The sequence below is a fragment of the Alligator sinensis genome, unplaced genomic scaffold (assembly GCF_000455745.1).
Source record: "Alligator sinensis unplaced genomic scaffold, ASM45574v1 scaffold445_2, whole genome shotgun sequence".
Classification (NCBI taxonomy): Eukaryota; Metazoa; Chordata; order Crocodylia; family Alligatoridae; genus Alligator; species Alligator sinensis.
Window position 1 is genome coordinate 1807699 of NW_005842081.1, and position 20066 is coordinate 1827764.

The 20066-nt window shown below is 41.9% G+C and overlaps 1 protein-coding gene across 4 annotated transcripts in view; it reads right to left on the reverse strand.

The window, feature by feature from the left end:
• LETM1 (leucine zipper and EF-hand containing transmembrane protein 1) overlaps window positions 1-20066 on the reverse strand; it is a 54895-nt gene that overhangs the window by 27274 nt on the left and 7555 nt on the right. For 2 of the 4 annotated variants that reach the window (XM_025204434.1, XM_006023817.3), the window contains exons 3-5: window positions 13143-13599; window positions 5825-5968; window positions 4637-4774 (exon numbers count right to left, since the gene is read on the reverse strand). In XM_025204434.1, the coding sequence (XP_025060219.1) occupies window positions 4637-4774; window positions 5825-5968; window positions 13143-13599 (739 nt within the window). Of the gene's footprint in view, window positions 1-4636; window positions 4775-5824; window positions 5969-13142; window positions 13600-14883; window positions 15097-20066 lie in introns of all 4 variants that reach the window. The other 2 variants (XM_025204436.1, XM_025204435.1) reach the window with 2 other exon arrangements.

Sequence of the window (20066 nt, forward strand, 5' to 3'; positions counted from 1 at the left end):
GCCAGAGCTTTCTATCAGACTCCTCTGTGTAGCAGATAGGAGCTCACAGCTGAAGTCAAAGGAAAGAGAGCACTCCATCTCCCTCCTGCAGCTACAGGAACTACAAGTTAAAACGTGCATTTACTTCCCAGAGGCTACAAAACACGGAACGTGCCTTAATTTTCGAGCATGCACACAATGAATAAATACCTCTCTAGCCCCTAGTGCTAAAGGATTAGCTTTAAGGTGTAAATGACTCTGTAAAATGCTAACATGTGGTACTAGTTAGACTGATAGCTGGTGATGTCACTATTCAAGGTACTTACCTGGGTCCATTAATGTAATATGCGAGCAGTTTCCAAAACTGTAGTGTATTTAGCCTCATAAAACCTCTGAGAGGTGGAAAGCATAATTTTTCCATGGGGAACTGAGCCAGAGAGAGGCTTAGGCACATACACCAAAAAGGAACTTGAACATCTACTCCCCACAGTATAATCCGCAGCTCCGAGACGGATGTTTACACTCCCTACACCAAGCAGGGGATATCTGCAGTATTGCCAGCCCCACCCTATCAAAAAGCATGAGACAAACTCTTTTAAAAAAAAAGCAAGAGATTTAAAATCTAAATCATGAGATGCTATTTTTAAAAGGGGGGGAGGGGCCTGTGGCTATGTGTGGGGGGAGGGGGGCCCACATGCCCTGGTAGGATGTGGGGCAATGTGGGCCAGGAATGAGGGGCACCCACAAGCCTGGGGGGGGGGTTATGGCTTGGGAGTAGGGGGCAGAGAGAGATGGGTGGCAACAGTCGCAGGTGGCTCATCCAGGGGTGTGGGGGAGGGATGGGTGGCTCCCTGCTGTTGCATGTACCCATGGGGGAGGTAGGAGGGGCATGTGCCCCCCAGATTTGTGCCCAAGGTGGAGGTGGGATGCCTGCTGTGGACTGGGGCTCTGCCGTGACGCTGCCAGGTGGGCAGGGGACATGTGGTGCAGCCAGCGCACAGCTTCTAGGGCAAAGCCAGGAGAGCACACAGCCCCAGCCCGCAGCCCACCTCCGCCCCAGCGGAGGGCACAAATCCGGGAGGCACTCGCCCCAGCATGGCTTCCCTCGGGGGTGCATGCAGTGGCAGGGAGCCACCCACCCCTCCCCCACACCTCTAGATGAGCCGCATGACCCACCCCAGCCCCCCGACCCCATTCACTCCAGCCCCACTCCCTCCCTCACTGTGGGGGCCTTGATCTGCAACCTCCGGCCCATTCCCTGTGCCCCCACCCCTTCCCCTCCACAGACTTGCTAGCATGGAGCTCTCTACATGCACCAGAAGAAAAAATCCCAAGATTTGATCTCTCTATCCAGAGATCATAAGTTAGAGTTAATTTGATTAGAAATCAGGAGTCTCATGGTTGTTTTGCGGAAGTTGTCACTACTGCATCCGGTGCCTCAGAATGGAAATCCTAGAAGCCAGTATACCAAGCAGGATGTTGCCATACTAAGTAACAGGAAACTGAGCATAGGTGCAGATCTGAAGCTCGCTCCCTCTCCAGGATTAGACACTTCACTCGGGGATTCTCAACCCTCAATGCTGATAATCCGTTATAGACTCCAAGATGAATACGGGCCGTCAATGTGGGGATGCAATCAGGAAGGCTAACCGTACCTTGTCATGCATCCACAGATGCATCACAAGCAGGGCCAAGGAGGTGATCCTCCCCCTCTACATGACATTGGTCAGGCCGCAGTTGGAGTACTGTGTACAGTTCTGGGCACCGCACTTCAGGAGGGATGTGGACAACATGGAGAGGGTCCAGAGGAGGGCCACCCGGATGATCAGGGGGCAGCAAGGCAGGCCCGACAAGGAGAGGCTACGGGACCTGAACCTGTTCAGCCTCCACAAGAGAAGGCTGAGAGGGGATCTGGTGGCCATCTATAAACTGGCCAAGGGAGACCAGCAGGCAATGAGAGAGTCACTGTTCCCCTGAGCACTACCGGGAGTAACAAGGAATAACAGCCATAAGTTGATGGAGAGTAGATTCAGGCTAGACATCAGGAAGCACTTCTTCACAGTCAGGGTGGCTAGGATCTGGAACCAACTTCCAAGGGAAGTGGTGCTCACTCCTACCCTGGGGGTCTTCAAAAGGAGGCTAGATAGACACCTCTCCAGGGTCGTTTGACCCCAGTACTCTTTCCTGCCCATGGCAGGCGGTCGGACTTGATGACCTGCTCAGGTCCCTTCAGAACCTGCCAACTATGAAACTATGTTCTCCTCAAAATGGGTGCCTAACCTTTCTCTCAAAACACAGCTGGAGCCAGCAGGGCAGATAATGAGCAATTCCCCCCTTTCTCCTAAATCTCATTGTCAGTGATCACTCAGGCTGCAGGAAACTCAGTTTATAATTCCGTTCTTGATCTGAAGGGGTCCCAACCCACATCTCCCACCCACAAGAGTGCCCTAACCACCAGGCTATAGGTCACTCTAGAGCCAAGGGACTCACAACCCTCCTGCCAAAGCTGTGTGTAGAATATAAAAGATTTACTGAGTCAGAGAGAATCACCAAGACAGAGCATAAATCTTCAGGCACATGGGCTCTCATCTGGCAGGAAGTGGCCTGGGTTCCCCTGGTGCTGGGAAGGGCTTTCATGTATATCAGGGGTGGACAAAATGCAGCCCGCAGGCCGAATATGGCCCACCAGGCCGTTCTATCCGGCCCCCAGAGCCTCTAAAAGATTTAGAAAATGAATATATATCTACCCCTTGCTGCCTGTCATGCGGCCTTCGATGGCATGCTGAAATTCAGTAAGTGGCCCTCCGCCTAAAATAACTGCCCATGCTGATGTATATTTTCCATTAACAAAGTAACTGGATGAACAGAGCAGGAAGTGGGAACTCCCCTGTTGGGTAGCCCTAACTACTAGAGTACAGTCACTGCCTCACTCCCCCTCTCCAACCCATTCCATTATGAATCGAAACAGCTTCAAAATGAGGAGCCAATAGCTCCCCCTTCCCCAAGAACAGCTCATAACCTAGTGGTGAGGAGTGGAGATGTGGGTTTCAAACCTCTCCGGCAAAGGAAGAATTTAACCCGCATTTCTCACATCCATGGGTACTGCCTTAACCACTGGATGAAGAGGAATCACCACAATCATCATTTCCTCCTCCAACGGCCGTATTTTGCAGGACAGGCATGGTGGCTATTGCATTTTGTGAGGAGTCTATTACGCACACGTTCTGGATTAGCTTGTTAGGTAACGCAGACAAAGGAACACCTTGTATGGAGCATCACAGGACTTGGATTAAGCGAGGTGCCTAGAATTGCGGTAGTGCCAGGGTGTGGGTGGCTGTGTGCATGCTCCAATGTTGCTGGGTGGTTGTGGACATGCTCAGAAGCCCTTGGGAACTCTGAGCACTATCACAACAGAAATAAATGTGCACTGCATAGCTCATTTATCCCAAAGTACAGCCAGCACAGGACAAGTCCATTTACTCACAGTATGCTAAAGTCACATCTACACTTAAATCTCTGATTAGTATAGCAATATTATACTAATTGCTATACTATATTAATATAATAGTATATAATATATTATATAATAGTATATAATATTATACTAATTGACCTTTTTTTTTTAAATGTATACTTTTCTACACTGGGAAAAGCTCTAGACCATACTTTTCTGCATTACTATGCTTTTGTCATAATAGATGCATCATGTACAGAAGAACTCTTTTGCTGATACAAGGTAAGTAACACTAATAAGTTTTGTCAACATAGCTATACTAACAAACCCTTTCTACTGCACACTAGACTTGGCAAAAGCAACCACCCCAAACTTTAGTAAGCTTATCTGCCTAAAACTAAGTAACTTCTCGGAAGTTGACTAAAAAAGAATTTACATTTCTCTTCTCAGCTTGTCTATTTGAAGTCCCAATGTCCAGAGAAACATGAAAACAGTTATGCATTCAGAAGCCAGTCATACAATGCCTCTGATATCAGAATCTGTTTATTAGAAGGTAAAGGTACCCCATTTACAGGCCACTGAGGCTCACTGGGGCAATGCAGACTCCACTGTTTCTCAGCACAAGTAGGTGATGTGGTCAGCACTACACACTAGCTGCCTTTACCCCAGATAGTTCCTGGTACCCAGCAGGTAGGGTGGGTCTCTGGGCCATGCTGGAAAAGAAAACAATGAGTGAAACCCCACCACCCTCACCTAGGATCAAACCCAAGCCCTTCCAGTCTGCAGCCAGTCACTCTACCAACTGAGCTAAGCACTGCCATCTGCTTATTAACCACAAAAAAAAGAATGAAATGGAGAACAGCTATGTTATTTTTAAGAATTAAGATTAATTAAAATGTATGGGATAAAGTGAAGTGTCACCCAGAATACTAAAGGTAAGGATAATGGGATTTTAGGAAGCTGAAGTATAACTTGGACAAGGGGGGAGGGGGAAAAGGAGGGAAGGGGAATAAAGTAATAATTATGCTAAAAAGATGTGAGCTGAAGTCCAACATAATCAATAAAGAAAACCTGACTGTGACAGGTAGCAGTCAATACTACACCACGAGTTAACCATCTTATTTGCCACTTACATTGCTAATTAGTACACTTAAAATATCAAACTATTTACTTTTCACAAGAACAGAGAGCAAGTTATTCTACCTTTTGAAAGAAGGCAGAAAAATCCTTAGTGACATTCCCTTTGGCTGCTTTGTTCTTCAAAGCCATCTCTTCAATGGTGTCCTGAAGAAATTTAGCCAATTCAAGTTTTACTCTCAGTTCTTTCTTCAATCTCTCCTCCTGTAAAATACAAGCATGTTTCCTTAAAATAGCCTGTCCAGAAGTATAGTCACCAAGGTTCCCTTCTCCCTCTCTTCCCATTCAGAAGGGCATTTCATAGGCTTCTCTAAACCAGAGTATCTTAGCTATACTTTCACCAAAATTTCAGATGGATAAGTACCACCTATAACATATTTAGGAGCAACTGAGTGGGCAAAAATTGCTGTGGTACTAGCTGTGGTGGTATTACTTAATTCCAAGTTACTGGCAACTCAAACAAATGAGACTCAACACTGAGAGATCAATATTATAATGAGAAACAAGATTTTGTCCTTCCCTGAACTCATACACAAGATAGGGGCATTCCTCCACACCCCCTGGACACTTGAAAGGTAGTCCTCAATTGTGAATTTCCATAATATCTAGATTGGATTTTCCTGCAAACTTAACCTAAAGTCTAAATTTTCTAGCTTCTAATGAATAATTAAAGAAATCTGAAACGTAAGAATTTTTATCCTAAAATTACTGGTATTTATTCTCAAGATTTACTTTAAAGAACATACCTCAGAATATTCTGTTATCAATTCACATAACGATATAAAAGCTTTGTAAGCGCTAGCATAGTTAGGACAGCCAATTTCTCTAGTCAATGGCTCACAGGCAGTGATGTGTTTAGCATCACATCCATCTGCCTTTCCCAAATGGCCAGGAACCCCTCTACAGCCAAGGTGGCCTGAATCAAAAGTTGAAAGACTGGAGATATTCTCACTCTATGTTGCTTAACACAGACATACAAACAGGATTCTAGCTGGCAGGATGCTAAAACATTTTCCCTAGCTAACATAAACTAGTACAAGTGTTTAAGAAAAACAATGATCAGTTCATAGCCTGAAAGTGCTAGCACTCTGCAATCAAGAGCCATAACATGACAGTTGCTTATAAAGGTTTCTTTAAGGTTTTTTTGGCTGATAAACTAAGAGGACACACACTCCATCCAAAGAACAGGTTAAAAACTCAAATTTCTTTAAAGTATTTGATGGGCTTTCCAATCCATACCATATTGCAATTTACCTTCTTAGACTTTGTCTCAAAAGTTGAAGGAAGCATATTAGGAAACAGCTTAACCGCTACTGGAAGTAGAAACTCCATAAATGGAACAACAAGAAAGACTAAGAAAGGGACCAGGCGAAAGAGGTCAGCACATATCCGAAGGAACTGGAAGAAAAATGTTATGCATTAAGAGAGAACAAGAATGTACATACGAGTCATTTTTTAATTAATATTTAAACTAGCAAATGCATTTATTTTGAAAAAGGAAGTTTAAAACAACAGAAATGGCAGGACAGGACGGAGTTCAAGCTACTTTCATGTGTGCTTACCTTTTTAACTACTGTACACTACAGTTTAGTGCCACTGTTTCACCACTTTTTAACTACAGAATAAGAACAAAATAAGCCTCACTGCACGCCAATGGGACTGGGAAATGAGCATCTCATTTAAAATCCTTTAAGGTAGTGGTTCTCAACCTTTTTTGGGCCAGGACCCAATTTTAAACATCAATGGCCAGTCCCAACCCAGTATCCCCCCCACTCCCGATCCACTGCCCCTGCCCCCAGCTCCCCAGTGTGTGGGGCAGGGGTGGGTATGTGGGACATTGGGGGGGAGGGGGGGGTTATGAATATACCACATAAAACACAAAGGGGTACGTGGCATATTTAGGGTGAAATACAAACCTCTGACAAGTCTAAGTGAAATGGCTCATCTGAAACCAACAAGACATTAGAGAATTACACCTTCTCAAAATGCTAGGCAAGAGGACATAAAAAGCCCGTACAACCACTCTGTAGCTTGAATTTGTAATTCATCAATTGCTACAGCTCCCTCTCCACCCTGGGTCCACAGATCTATGCCCTTAATACATGCTGCTTTCAGTCTCAGTGCCTATGGCCTAACCCATCCTCCCTACTGGAGGCAGCTCCATGGAAATTTCATGATACTCATCAAAACACCCTATGCAATTTCTCACTTTTTGGCTCAGCTCTGCAATGCAGCAGAAACTGTGCTAATTCCTCTATGGCCTGATACCTTTAGGGCAAGATCCCTACTAGCCAATTATAAATCCAACATTTTGACAGGATTTTGTTTTGATGGAAGCAATGGTTCAACTGTTATAGTCATGTTACTATACCTCATTGTGGTTAGGTTACTTGGAAATCTGCTCATAATTACTTCCAGAGAGGAAAGAAAGGGAAGGCAGAAATATAACTCATTTGCCAGTTTGTGTGAAGATAAGATTTTGCTAAAGGCCAATAACTCATTTAAGTTTTCATTTGCAAAAGCTTATATTTTTTTCTTAAGAAAAACAAAAACAAACAAGAATTACTTTAAGAAAACTTTGCATCCTCAGTTAGCGACATTTCATATCGATTTGAATTATACTGCATTTTAAAGACTGTGTTTTAATTGGCAGGCTTAAAGTGTGTAGACAGAGAGAAGTGTAGAACCACAGGTCAGTCAAACCCTTCAGCAGTTAGTAAACTCAGCAAAAAGGTCAGCATTTTACTGCCATGCTACAGTGATCCAACACATGCATTTCTAACTGATAAATCCATGCTGTCTCTAGTTGTACACAGAAAAAGAAGATATACTAGTATTTTTCAAAGGGCAATAAGTGGCTTGATTGACAAAATGACTATTACCTCGTGGATTTTTTTGTACTAGCACAATCACCCCAGATGCAATATGCTGCACTTTTGTAAATAAAAAGCTCATTTTAGGCAAGGCCTTTGATATAGGAGCCACACACATTGAACAAAATCTTAGAATTGGGAAGAAAAAGGAAAGTACCAGATGACCAATGCACTGCAAGAAGGACAATTCTATCATGAAGGAACAGTAGCTGATGAGTCAGATCTTGTTAATAAAACAGCTATCTAAAAACAGGACCCAGTCTTTCTGCAGCAACATTTCTACATCGCTCATCCTTCTATCACTATTTGTACAACTTAACATGACACGAGCGCTAGGGATCTTGGACAGCTGGCTTCTATTTTTGCCTTGTCCTAAGACACATCCCTTAATTTTTCTCGCTCTCTTTCCATACCTGTGAAATAAGGGCAACGATGATAGCCAATGCAATGAACAGTCTCTAACAGAAAGGATACCACATCTGCACAACCAAATTACATGCATGTGTGTACACACACTGGAGGATTTAAGTCTTGCAAAAATGAACAACACACACTTAAATTATTTACTGTTTGGTTTTTTATTTTATAAATACTTTTTAAGCACTGCAATTACTGAAGCTGCATGCTAAAATCAGGTTATTTTTATATTTTGCACAGAATTATCATATGATCATGATATCAGGGGCAGTTTAGTTCAGTGGTACTCATAGTATCAGCCCCACAAGCCAGATGAATGGTGTTGGGCTGGTCCACCAAGCTGGGATTGTGCTCCAGGGGCTCTGCACCAAGATTGGGGCTCATGTTGCCCCGTGCACTCAGTCTAGCATGCAGGGCTACGGCCCACAGGACACCCCACATATCCATGGGGAGCCCTGAGGGCCAGATGACCCAGCACTGGGAGCAAGATCTGGCCCGTGGGCTAGAGATTGAGCACCCCTGACCTAGTCGGTTTATACCCAGAATATTGGCAGCTCTCTTGTTTCTTGCTACCAGCATAATTTCCACCTCCCCAAGTTTCCTTTTCCTTTCCTCTTCTTTTTCTGAAAAAAAGGCATCACCATGAACTAAAATTGCTATAAAAATACGTGTTCCACTTGCAGATTCTGCTGATGTGGACTATTTAAACACATTTCTCTGAAAAGGGTAGAATTAGGACAATTTAACCATATTACTCTGTGTGTCCATATTTGCTCAGCTGGTTTCTTTTAATTATGCCAGTTTTAGAACGGTTGTTTTTACTACTACTAAAGCTCTGCATGTGTAATAATTATCACCCTATTTTTTCAGAAGATTTTAATGTAGTGATTGAAAAGGTGTCTATTACTTTCTCAATAAGCATGCTTATTTCTTTCAAAAATTGAAAGCAGTGTCAAAAAGAGCTTTTTTTAAAAAGTGCATCTACTGGTACCCTAACTTTAAGGGAACTCTAATTTCACACACAAGCATATTACACTCCCTCACTCTTCATTAATCATATATAATTCTTATGAAGATGATGTATAAAAACTAAAATTTTTATAAAACAATTCAAAAAATTTATTCTTAGATTTATTTAGCTTTCCAGACCGGGGCGGGCAATTATTTTGGCTGGAGGGCCACTTAAGTTTTGGTAAGCTGTCAAGGGATGCATGGTCACCATATTGATCACCATGACTAGAAGTCTCACACCCTAACTCCTGACCTTAACCTTTGCCACTGGAAGTCCCTCCCCTTGCCTCCTCCCCACACGCAATACTCCTTTTGGGAGGGGGGCTGCCACCTTAGAACTTGAAAAAAAACCAAATCATACACTAAAAGGTATGATTCGGCCCACCTCTCTTCTAGACTACACTTGTGTATATGGGTTCTTTATAATGCAAAACTCAGATTGCAGAGATAAGAACTACGGAGTATCACATGAGTCAGTCAGCAGCTTTTTCTCCTTATAAGCAGCACAGAGGTGCTTTCCTTATACTCTTCTCAGCAAAGCAAGAAAATGGGAACCAGAAGGAAGTGATTATATGCACACAGAGGAGGATGGGGGAAGAGAAGAAGGAAAAAGCAAACTGTGTTTGTTTGCCACCACCTTTTCTTTTGGCAGAACATGGTGCCCTCCCCCGTTGGCAGCCAAAATGCATAAATGTAACTTTATGCAACTATTTAGTTCAATAAAAATCAAGCCCATAATCACTGACTGCATGCCGTGTTTGCATAAAATATAATCCACAAAGAAGAATGTGCTGTTATTTTTGTCTAGGTGACAGACACCTGGACCATTACTAAGGAACAAGATTTTATAACAGATGCCATGGTGTCAGCCCTGACATCTTAATTGCCCGAACACTCAATATGATCCTAGCATTTCCAAAAAAAAAAAATACTCAAGTATTAATCAAGATACTACAGCCACCTACACAAACGGTCAATGTACCATGTGTAGTTCCAGAATTTAATTTAAATATTGTTTCAAACTCAGTTGTGTGCATATAATTTGGCATTTAGGGGCCTAATTCTGAATGGCACAAAGTGCCCTCAGAGTTGTGCCCTTTATTCCCTAGGAAAAGTTGCATGCAGTTGATCAGTATAAAAAATTCAGCATAAAAAGAAACACTGTTGTAAGCTGAAAGAGCACCCACCAACTTGCCAAATGCAGAAAATGAGTTAATGAAGCTTCAAGCATTAGACCTACCCTCTGTCCAGGGGACAGCCCCTACGTGCCTACAACTGTCTATCATTCGTTTTATTTTAAAACATGCTTGGTGCTCCCATTTCATAGGAGAGATTTTCACAAACTGATTACATAGGTGATAAAGTGACTGTACATGAGTAGTATGGCCAAGGGACAGGGTAGTGACAGGGACTATCCAATTCCTGGACCTGTCAATGGATTTGACACTGTCAGGCATTTGGGGACCGTTAGGTGTTGTTCTGAAGGTGGTGTCCAAAACATCAAGTGGAAGATTTTTCTTCTCTAATCTTTTCCAATTGTAGTAGTGTTCGATGTTTTTCATACTAGGAGTGAGTAAAGCCAAAATGAAATAAGCCTAAAAAGGCTTAAAAGGGTAACTTGAAGACCTAAAGCCAATGTAATAAAAATAAGCCTTTGGTACAGGGTTTGCATATATGGAGATTTAAATCTCAAGAATCCTCTTATTGCCTACCTATAATTCATAAAAGCACCAATGCCCTCATTAAATATAATATTTTCTCACATATCACCATCCCCAACTTAAAATATGCACCTTGTTTTTGGAAGGCAGAATGTAGGAGAAAAAGATTTTTCCAGAAATATGGCAGACTGTAACAGAGTACTGTAAATCCTCCTGGAAAGGTAGGGGGTCCAGGAGGTGGTAGCATCCTGGGAGACATTCTAGTCTGGCTGCGGTAGCAGGAACTTCCTAGTGTGGCAGGACAGCAACAAGACTAGGCCAAACAGTTGCAGTAATAAGTCTCTTACTTCTTTACTGCAAGAAGTTCTTTACATAACTTCCTGTAAATAATAAAATGCTGTTTCCACACTACAAGCTTCATCAAGGTCCTGCAGACTGCATGCAGCAGCTCACTTGCCCTCTGCCAACTCAGCAGCTCTTCTGCCAAAAGCTACTGCCTCACCAGCAGTTTTGAGAGGGTTAATACTGGACACCACCCCTTTTCTTGGCAGGCCCATGGAGAAATAGGAGCCATCTTGGCAGTCCTGACTCTCAATGTCTGTTTGCTCTATTCTACACTGCTCTTATTTCAGTAAAGAAAACAAAATCAGCTTCATCTTAAAAAATGTACCCCAATTTTGGAGAGCTGATTTGGGGAGTGGTGGAGGCGAGAAATGGCGTGTGGGCTGCTAGTAAACATGGTACAAAGATGCTTATAAAAAGGATGAGTGATCTTCTGAGCAATTTTCACACGTTCTTGCAGTATTAAACATCTCAGCTGAAAGATGTCCCAATCTCATACCCAAGGACCTTCCTGGTTTTGTACGTGCGAGTCAAATGTAAAAGAAAATTTTCTCTTGAATTTCCAGAGCGAATAGCTGACTTAACTACATATGTACCCATAGCCTAAGAATACATTCATATATTTCTGAAGTAAATCTGAAACACACAACTAGTTAGTTCTGACAAAATCTTGCACACATCTGAGGCACATCTACATGCACATTAATGAGATTGTCCTACTGCGTATTAAGTTTAGTACCTCCACTGTGAAGTACTAAATTAATGTGCATTAGGCTACCTTAATGCTCAGTAGTGCAAGCACATGCTTTTTAGGTGACACTAACACACAGTAGCCTATTTTACTGCACATTAGCATAATAGCAGTTTTTAAACGCTGCTTTAATGTGCAGTAAAATAGGCTACTGCGCATTAAAGCACATGTGTAGACACACCCCATGTCCAGTTTGATCTCAGTCTACCCGTTATCCTTGGGGCTTAAGCTCTGAAAGCTACAGGGACACTGCCAACGTCAATTCTCTACTGCCAGAAACAAACATTTGTGATTTGTTATTTAAAATCAGTAACTTTATAGTAAAGAAAATTAGTGCATTTTAAAGCTCTTAAAGAGTGTCTATTGACTGGAGATTTCAGAGTATTATGAATGACAGGTCACATCATAAAAAAAAGAAAATCAAACTTTTCTAAAACCTTTTTAGGAACACGTGTATTTTTGGTTCTTGCATTAAAGAATCTCAAAAACAAGTTTTTTATATCAGTTATAAGCTTAGTTTAAAAATCAGTTGAGAATGCAGCTCCAGTCTTGGCACATTGGAATATATCTTTTATGTCAAACTCTGAATGGAAAAAAAAACATTTATTTGGAACTAGTCTCATAATTGATGTATATTGCTTCAAAGTGCTTCTGAATTAGTATGTTGTGTGTGTGCATACAAAAAAGAATATGCATTTATCCATTCTGTGTTTTACACAGCCTAATAATAATTCAAATGGCTTAGATTTCAAAGATTTTGTTAAACTGTTTATCCCCAGTATTCCAAATGCTTTTGTATGTTAGAAAAAGCTGAGGAATTTTTTTTTTTTTCACATAATGACCACTAGAAAAAAAAAAATGACTATATTAGGAAAAAACAGTTTACAAAACTTAAAGTGCATAAATACACTAAATACATACTTTGTCATTAAAAAAAAGCTAAATTACTTTTTCTGTACTGCACGTGTACAAGGGGTTTTTTTTAGTTTTCATAAACAGTTTGTACTTTGCAAAATAAAAAGTATCAGTCACTAAATTAACAAGTATTCATGCTGTAGCAACATAATAACAAATCAAACACCCTGATGCCACTGTTGATAAAAATATACATATATATGTTTCATGCTACAATAAGCACAAGACATTCCAATTATTTAGTGGGAAAACGAGCAGATAGAATAAGTCTGTCCAGTAAAGTCTATGCTTTAACATAATTTGTTTTCTGTTCCAAAATTTTAAGAAAACCAAAATTCTACAGTTAGGTCTAAAAAGTCAGAGTAAGGAAGAATTAAGTTAAACAATACATGTGTGTACATATTGGACGAACTGGACCATGTACCCCTCCCCACCTCCCATCAGCTGCAAATACCCAGTCAAATTTCTTACTTAGAGATACCAGTATATTTTTATAAATTTTAAATACAGGGAATACAAGAAACAAGGAACCCGCTCAGTTTAACCCAAGCAAGTAGTCTACTCACTCAGAGCACTAAACAACATGGATATGTACTCAGTACCTGTCTCCGTTCTCTACGAGATAAAGTGGTGCCATGAAGTATTCGCCAGAGCATTCTCGCAGCAATTTTTGTGTCAATCCACAACAATCGAAAGCCATGATAGTAGTGCTTCAGCTCATCCACAATCCTCTGTCTAAGTGATTTTTTAACCACATCTACTTCGGCTGGACTATATACAGGGCCTCCTTCTTCCAACTTCTTGCTTTTATCCTTTAAAGACTTCAGTGATTTTTCCACCATGGAGTCATCATAAAGGGGACGTGAAGAATGCCACCACCGAACTGGAAGGTACCGGGGCCCCAAAATGCCTATACTTTCAAGCGGTGTCCATGAGTCAGGAGAACTCGCAATTGTTAAGTACATTCGTTCAGAGCCTTTAGTCCAAAAACTATCATGAACTTTTCTGGAGTAAACGTAAACAGGATGGACACTAATACAACATTTAAAGTAGACATTCCTTAGAGAGGGGGGAAAAAAAAAGAGAGAGAGGGAAACATTTAAGATTTAACGGTTAATGGCAGATATTTCGAGAACGTTTTACTGCATATTTAGGATTTAAGATCCATATGTTAAATTTCACTTGAAAACGGTGATTATTACACTTCATAACATTAAAATTTTACCTACAGTGTTTTTCTGACAACACTGTTGATGATGGGGGAAGGTCGGGAAGAAGCAAGTGCTTTCTGTTTAAAAGTTAGATGGAGAAATAAATCTAGAAAATCAGAAGCAACTTAAAGCCCTCCATGCATCCCATTTGGACAGCACACTTGCAGAGAAATCACACACTGCTAGATTTAAGGGAAAATTAGTCTGATATAAACCAACTCTTATGAAGTTTCCCCCCTTATCTCCAAGCCTAGATTTTTCCTTTTCTCTAGAAGCTTTTTGTTCTGCTTAAGCTTCCAGTTCAAGCTTATCAACAGTCTGTACAAGACAACAGGATACTAGATCATTAACCATTTCTGCTCCTTTTCTGGAAGAAATTAAATGTAGTCTGAAAAGTGACTATGGAGGCACTGATCCATAGATAAACAACAACACTAAATCATGCATATATCACAACTACTCCTTACATTCAAGATGGTCTGCATTTAGCACTTTTCCTATTATTACAAAACACTCAAGTAATAAATATACTATTAAAATGAAGAAATTTAAGTCACTTAATTCTGTATTTACTGAAATAGAAAACAGTCACTTCTAAAAAGCTTAGAGAAATAGCTTTGATTCTTCTCCACAAAGAAAACTCAAAAATAAAGCTATTTTATTTGAGGTCCTAATATTTTCCATAACTCAGTTACTCTAAGTATTTGTTTGCAGGCACTTCCAAAGCACCTGTCACAATAGCATTGTAGACTACGACTAGTTAGTGCAAAGGATAAGATACGAGTCTGCACCTATAGGAAAGAGGGAAGCATCCTTAGTTCTGCATGACATGCATGGTTACGCAATGCCTGCTGCAACAGAGGCCTTACAAAGCACCGTTAGTACACCTCATCTGTGTCTGCAGGTTTGTGAGAGTAAAACATGGATCCTTTCTATGGCATTAGTCTTCTGCCAGTTCAGAGAGGAACTATATTACCACACTACTTAAATCTGTTTGATTCCTTCTATGTCTAATGGCCAGTAAAAGTGTTTTTTATTTAACTGTTTATTTTTAAAATTCATTCTGAAATTATAACAACGTATAAAAATCTGAACACATTAACATTTATTAAGCAGTATGTTTGCTACCTACGTTTTAAAGAAAGTCCAGTCATTGAAACAGTGAAAGTCACTATACAAGCACCCTCACTAGAATTAGTTGAAATGATAAACGGATTTCTGACAGCAGTAGCTACTTCCACCAGCATAGAGAATTTTCTTAATTTCAGTTCATTCAAAGATAAGAAAGTGTAACTGGATACTGGAAAAGCAGGGTCGTCTTCCACTTCCACTCTAAAAATCAGAACTGGGTGCAAGAGGATGAGATCTTGAAAGAACAGTGATCAGAAACTACTAGTTAAATTATTTCTACAGGCAATACTTCCTTTGACTAAAACCAGTTACTTTTGTCTGTATGTATCCAGCATATTTAAGGCAATTTTATTTAAATGACAAGCTATTTTAATTATTTTTGTGTCCAACTCAGGGGTGGGCAAAATGGAGGATCTGGCTGGTGGCCGGACTCTGTTTCCCAGCAGCCCCTCCCCACATGCCTCAGGCGGGTTTCCATGGAGACCCTAAGCAGGGCCACACTGGAAAGCCTCAATCTGCAACCCCATGACCCTTCCCCGCCACACACTTACCAGCGAGATGCTGCTCTTCAAGCTGCCCAGCTGCATTCCTGGCCATGTGCATGCTGCAGCTGCACACATGCACACAGTATTTATTGGTGGCATTATCAGCAACATTGGCCAAAAAAAGCCAATTACCGATAATGTCAATTTTCCTTTATCAGTGCCAATACGATATGGACCGATATATATACCTCTAGTTCTAGGTACTTCAGTTACTGTATTTACTTGATTAAAAGGCGATGTCTGCCCCCGCCCCCCTTAGCATAGGAGGGAAAGCCCCTTATCTTAGAAGAGAGTATGCTGCTTCCCCCCACCCCTCCCTCCTACCCCTTCCCACCCATCACAACCCCTCTTACCTTTGCTTCAGCGCCAGCACGTTCCATCCTCACTGCAGCCTGGAGCACAAAGCACAATTCCAGTCCAGCCCTGTGGCAGCAGTGCCAGCTCTGTGCTGCTGCCACGGGATCAGGCTGGAGCCACGCTCAGTGCCCCACGCAGTCTGCTGGTGCCGTAGGAAAGGTAAGGGGGGCCTCCACACTGCCTGCCCCTACCACCTGTCCCCTGCTGCTCCCTCCACCACCAACCCCCTTATTGCGTTCCAATGCCCTTCCACTACCTGCCTCACCAGCACATCCTACCACATGCCCCCGCACCATCTGCGCCATTATTGCCCCCTTCATTACCTGTCCTCCCACCACATGAAGCAGTGGGGAAATGAATGTAAGACGGTCCTCCAATAATTAGATTCTATACATGGAAAATTATGATAAATGCATACTTTAGCCATGTATAGAATCTAATTATTGTGTGGTCAACTTAAATTCGGGGTCCTCTTGGATTCGGGTAAACAAGGTTTGAGTATGTTCAAAGATGTAAACATTTAGAGGTGCACCCCTAATCAGTCCGATATCGGATCGGCACCATGGTCAATAATTTGTCCAATTAATGCCCATGCTTGCATGTAGCTGCAGTGCAGTATGTAGGCAGTGAGGAGCAGAGCCAGCAGTGTTGATTGCTGCGTGCAGCTGGTAAGTCTGGTATGGTGGAAAGGGAGAGGGGAGTGGGCGCGGGGGCACAGATCAAGGCCCCCGTGGTGAGGGAAGGTGTGGGTTTGGGGCTGGGGCAGGGGCTGCCCAGCCAGGGCAGGCACAGGACAGAGATGCAGCTCATTGAAGGGGTGCAGGGTGGGGGGTCTCATCCAGTGCTCATCTGATGGCTCCCACTGCTGCTCCCCCAGAGGGCACAGTTGGGGGGGGGTGCGCCCCGGATCTGCATGGGGCAGGGTGGGCTGGACCGGGGCACATGCCCCTCCCCCAGGCCCTCCCAGACAAGCGGCAGGAACCACCAGACAAGCACCGGAGTGCTGGATGAGCCATGCGCAGCGGTGGGAGCTGCCCTTTCCCCCCTTTCCATACCCCCCTGATGAGCTGCACCTTGGTCCTGTACCCGTCCTAGCCCTGGCCCCAGACCACAGCTGCAGCCCACCCTATGCTGCGCAGATCAGGGGGCACATGTCCCCCACCCCAACAAGCTGCTCCTGGTTCTGCCCCGCACCCCCTCTGCCCTGGCTTGTCAGCACCTGCCCCAGCCCCATTCCCTCCCTCACCGCAGGGGCCTTGATCTGCCCCCTCCACACCTATTCCCTCCCCTTCTCCCACACCAGACTTATCAGCTGGATGCAGCTGTCCAAGCTGAAGAACTACATATCAGAAATCGGATCGGTATCGGCCAATATGCATACTTAAAAATCAATATCGGCTTCAAAAATCTCTATCAGTGGACCCCTATAAACATTAACTTAAAATGCTCTGTCCATATCTCTAAACTAAAATACTACAGTACACAAAGCCATGGGGTTACAATAGCAGAAAGCATGAATTGTTAAGGGAAAGGGATTGGAGAGGCTTTGGGGGGGGGTGAGAAAGAGGGGAGAAGGGATCTTGGTTAGTTGTTAACGTCTTGTATGGAGGACAGAGAGGGAGTAGAGTAAAGAGCATTGTGTGTAATAGAAAGACCAACCCTGGGCTCAAAACAGGGAAGGAAAAGGAACAACATTCTGTGGGGCACACACTAGTCTTGATTTCAACACCTGGAAACTGGAGGAAAAAAACGCCATGGCTTCAGGTCACAAAAAAGACTATCTAGGAATAATTTAAAAATCCCTGTGCCACTGGGAAAGATAGGAACTTGTGCCAAATGCAAAGTGTAAATAAACAACATTAAGAAAACTGCTTCTCAGAAGGCAATAGGCAGACAAGGTTCCTTGGGTGAATTTGATATCTTTTATTAGACCAACTCAAATGGTTGGAGAATAGTTATTAAGCAAGCTTTCGGGTTCAAAAACCCTTTGTCAGGCTAAGGAAGCTTCAGCAGTTGGTGTGTGCTCTTCCTGGATGGAAGAAGGCAATGAACTTGAAGAAAGTGATGTGGTCATGTCTTGAGCCACCGGGATCAACTGCTTAGTAAACTTACTACTTTTAACCATTCTTATGGGTTGCTTTCCATATCTTGCAATGCTGGTAAGTTAATATTTTCCTATCAAACTGGGCTTGGAAAAATTATGTTTTTTAGTTACTTTTTAAATAATATCTGCTGTAGGAGAGATCTTTCATTTACAATCCCATTATTTTAAGTAATGCACTAAGGAATATTCAGTGCAAGTGACTTTTTAACCATTTTGTTTCCGGGTCCAGCTTAAATGCAAGAAATTAGGAATGTCCATTATCTGTAGTGTCTGCAACTTCAGAATCATCTACTAGTATCACCAGGAGTACTGCAACTAAACATACCTGAGACTGAATTACCTGTATGCAAAAAAGAGACTTTCTTCGTTATACAGTAAAATTATGAATGAGTTCATAATAAAACCAAAGTTCAGTAAGATAACGTAGATGAAAAGATTGTTCAGTTCATTTATGCATGCAATAAACTCTCCTTTTCATCATGCTCAGAACAGATATTTCACTGACATGATTCAATCATTACGACCAGGTTACACTCCACCCAGCAAAACAGATATTGCTGAAAGGCTTTTGGATACAGTGTATGAGAAGAAAACTGAACAGTGTGCAAAAAAATATCGAAGGGAAAGTGTTAAATTTGATGGATGGAGCAATGTACACAACAATCCAATAAAATTTCCTTATGTGACAATGGATTGGTTACCTCTCAGAAACAATTGATATATCAGGAAATGCCCATACTGCAAAATATGTAAAAATAGCAGCAGTAAAAGCTATAACAAACAGTGAGCAAAATTCAAGTGGCATGTGTGTAGCCTTGTCACAGGTAATGCTGCAGATCTAGCAAAGATGAGAAGAAACCTAAAAGAGCATGAAGCAAACCTGAAACTTACAACATGTCGATGCAGTATTCATTTGATGCACCTTTTAGCCAAAGATTTAAGTACTCCAGGAATAAAAGAAAACGTTGGTGAAATTGCAAAAAGGCATGGCGAGCAAATGAAGTGGTGACTGCCCAGAAAGTGAGGGCTGCAGGGACTCCAGGGGCTTCAAGGTGACTGCTGAAGAAGCACTCTGCCACAACTATAACAGTTAATACTAGAGTTTAATAAATTAGTTAGTTGTATGTGCACCATGTTTTGATTTTTAAAAAAGTTTCTGTATCTAGAACATTAAAGTTTTGTTTAATACATTTGAAATGGATGCTTAAATTCAAGTTGCCATCTTAATGCAGCTTGATACAAATATGAGCAAAAATGTAATCTTATCTAGTGAATAAAAATATATATTTCACCATATTATGGCATCCTAAAATGTAGGATTTCTAATTCAAATATGTTAAACTATATATGTTTGTGTACCTAAGAAACATATGTACCAAGTCTATTATAAAAGCTGTATTTAGTTTTAAACCAGTATGTTTAGATTATTGTCTCTCACAGACACACACACACACACACACACACGAAAAGTTAATAAAAAATAAATTTTATAAATAGGCCTTTTGGCATATTGACTTAAATCAATTTAAATCAGTGATTTAAACAGACTTGATTTAAATCAATCCACCCTGGTGGCTAGATATAGTTTCTCACAGGAGTGTATCCTCCTGTGAAAAGTGAGTACCAAATTTAGTGTAAAGGCTCTATTTAAGTACAAAATGGTATGTTATAATGGTTACTAACTACCGAGAATTGACTTACTTGTTTTGTTTTTAGGGGGAAAAAGGTACAAATGCTAAATACAATTGAAACAGAGTATATAAACTAACACACCCTGATGCCACATACCGCAATGTCATCTTCTATACAAATGTGCACATATGGCTAAGTGCCCTCTGGGTGGAAGAGGCCCAGGAAAGGAAGCTACTTGCTCAAGTCCAATATCTGCAAGAGAAACTGCTCGTAGGAGAGAATGCTACCACCTTACACATTTGCAACTATATAGCACAGCGCCTATCCTGTGACCTGTAGTGGGCTGGAAAAGTGTGTTCCCCTACTGGCATCCTGAAGTGTGTTCCCCTACTGAAGAAGTGCAAAGAGAAAACCTTGCTCATTATAAATAACTCGATGACAGGCAGGGTCTGAAGCATAGGCCAGGAGCACACAGGCCAGTTAACTTTGATAGAAGGCAGAAAGATAAGTCTGTTGTACAGTACTGACATGTGTAAACCACCTCAG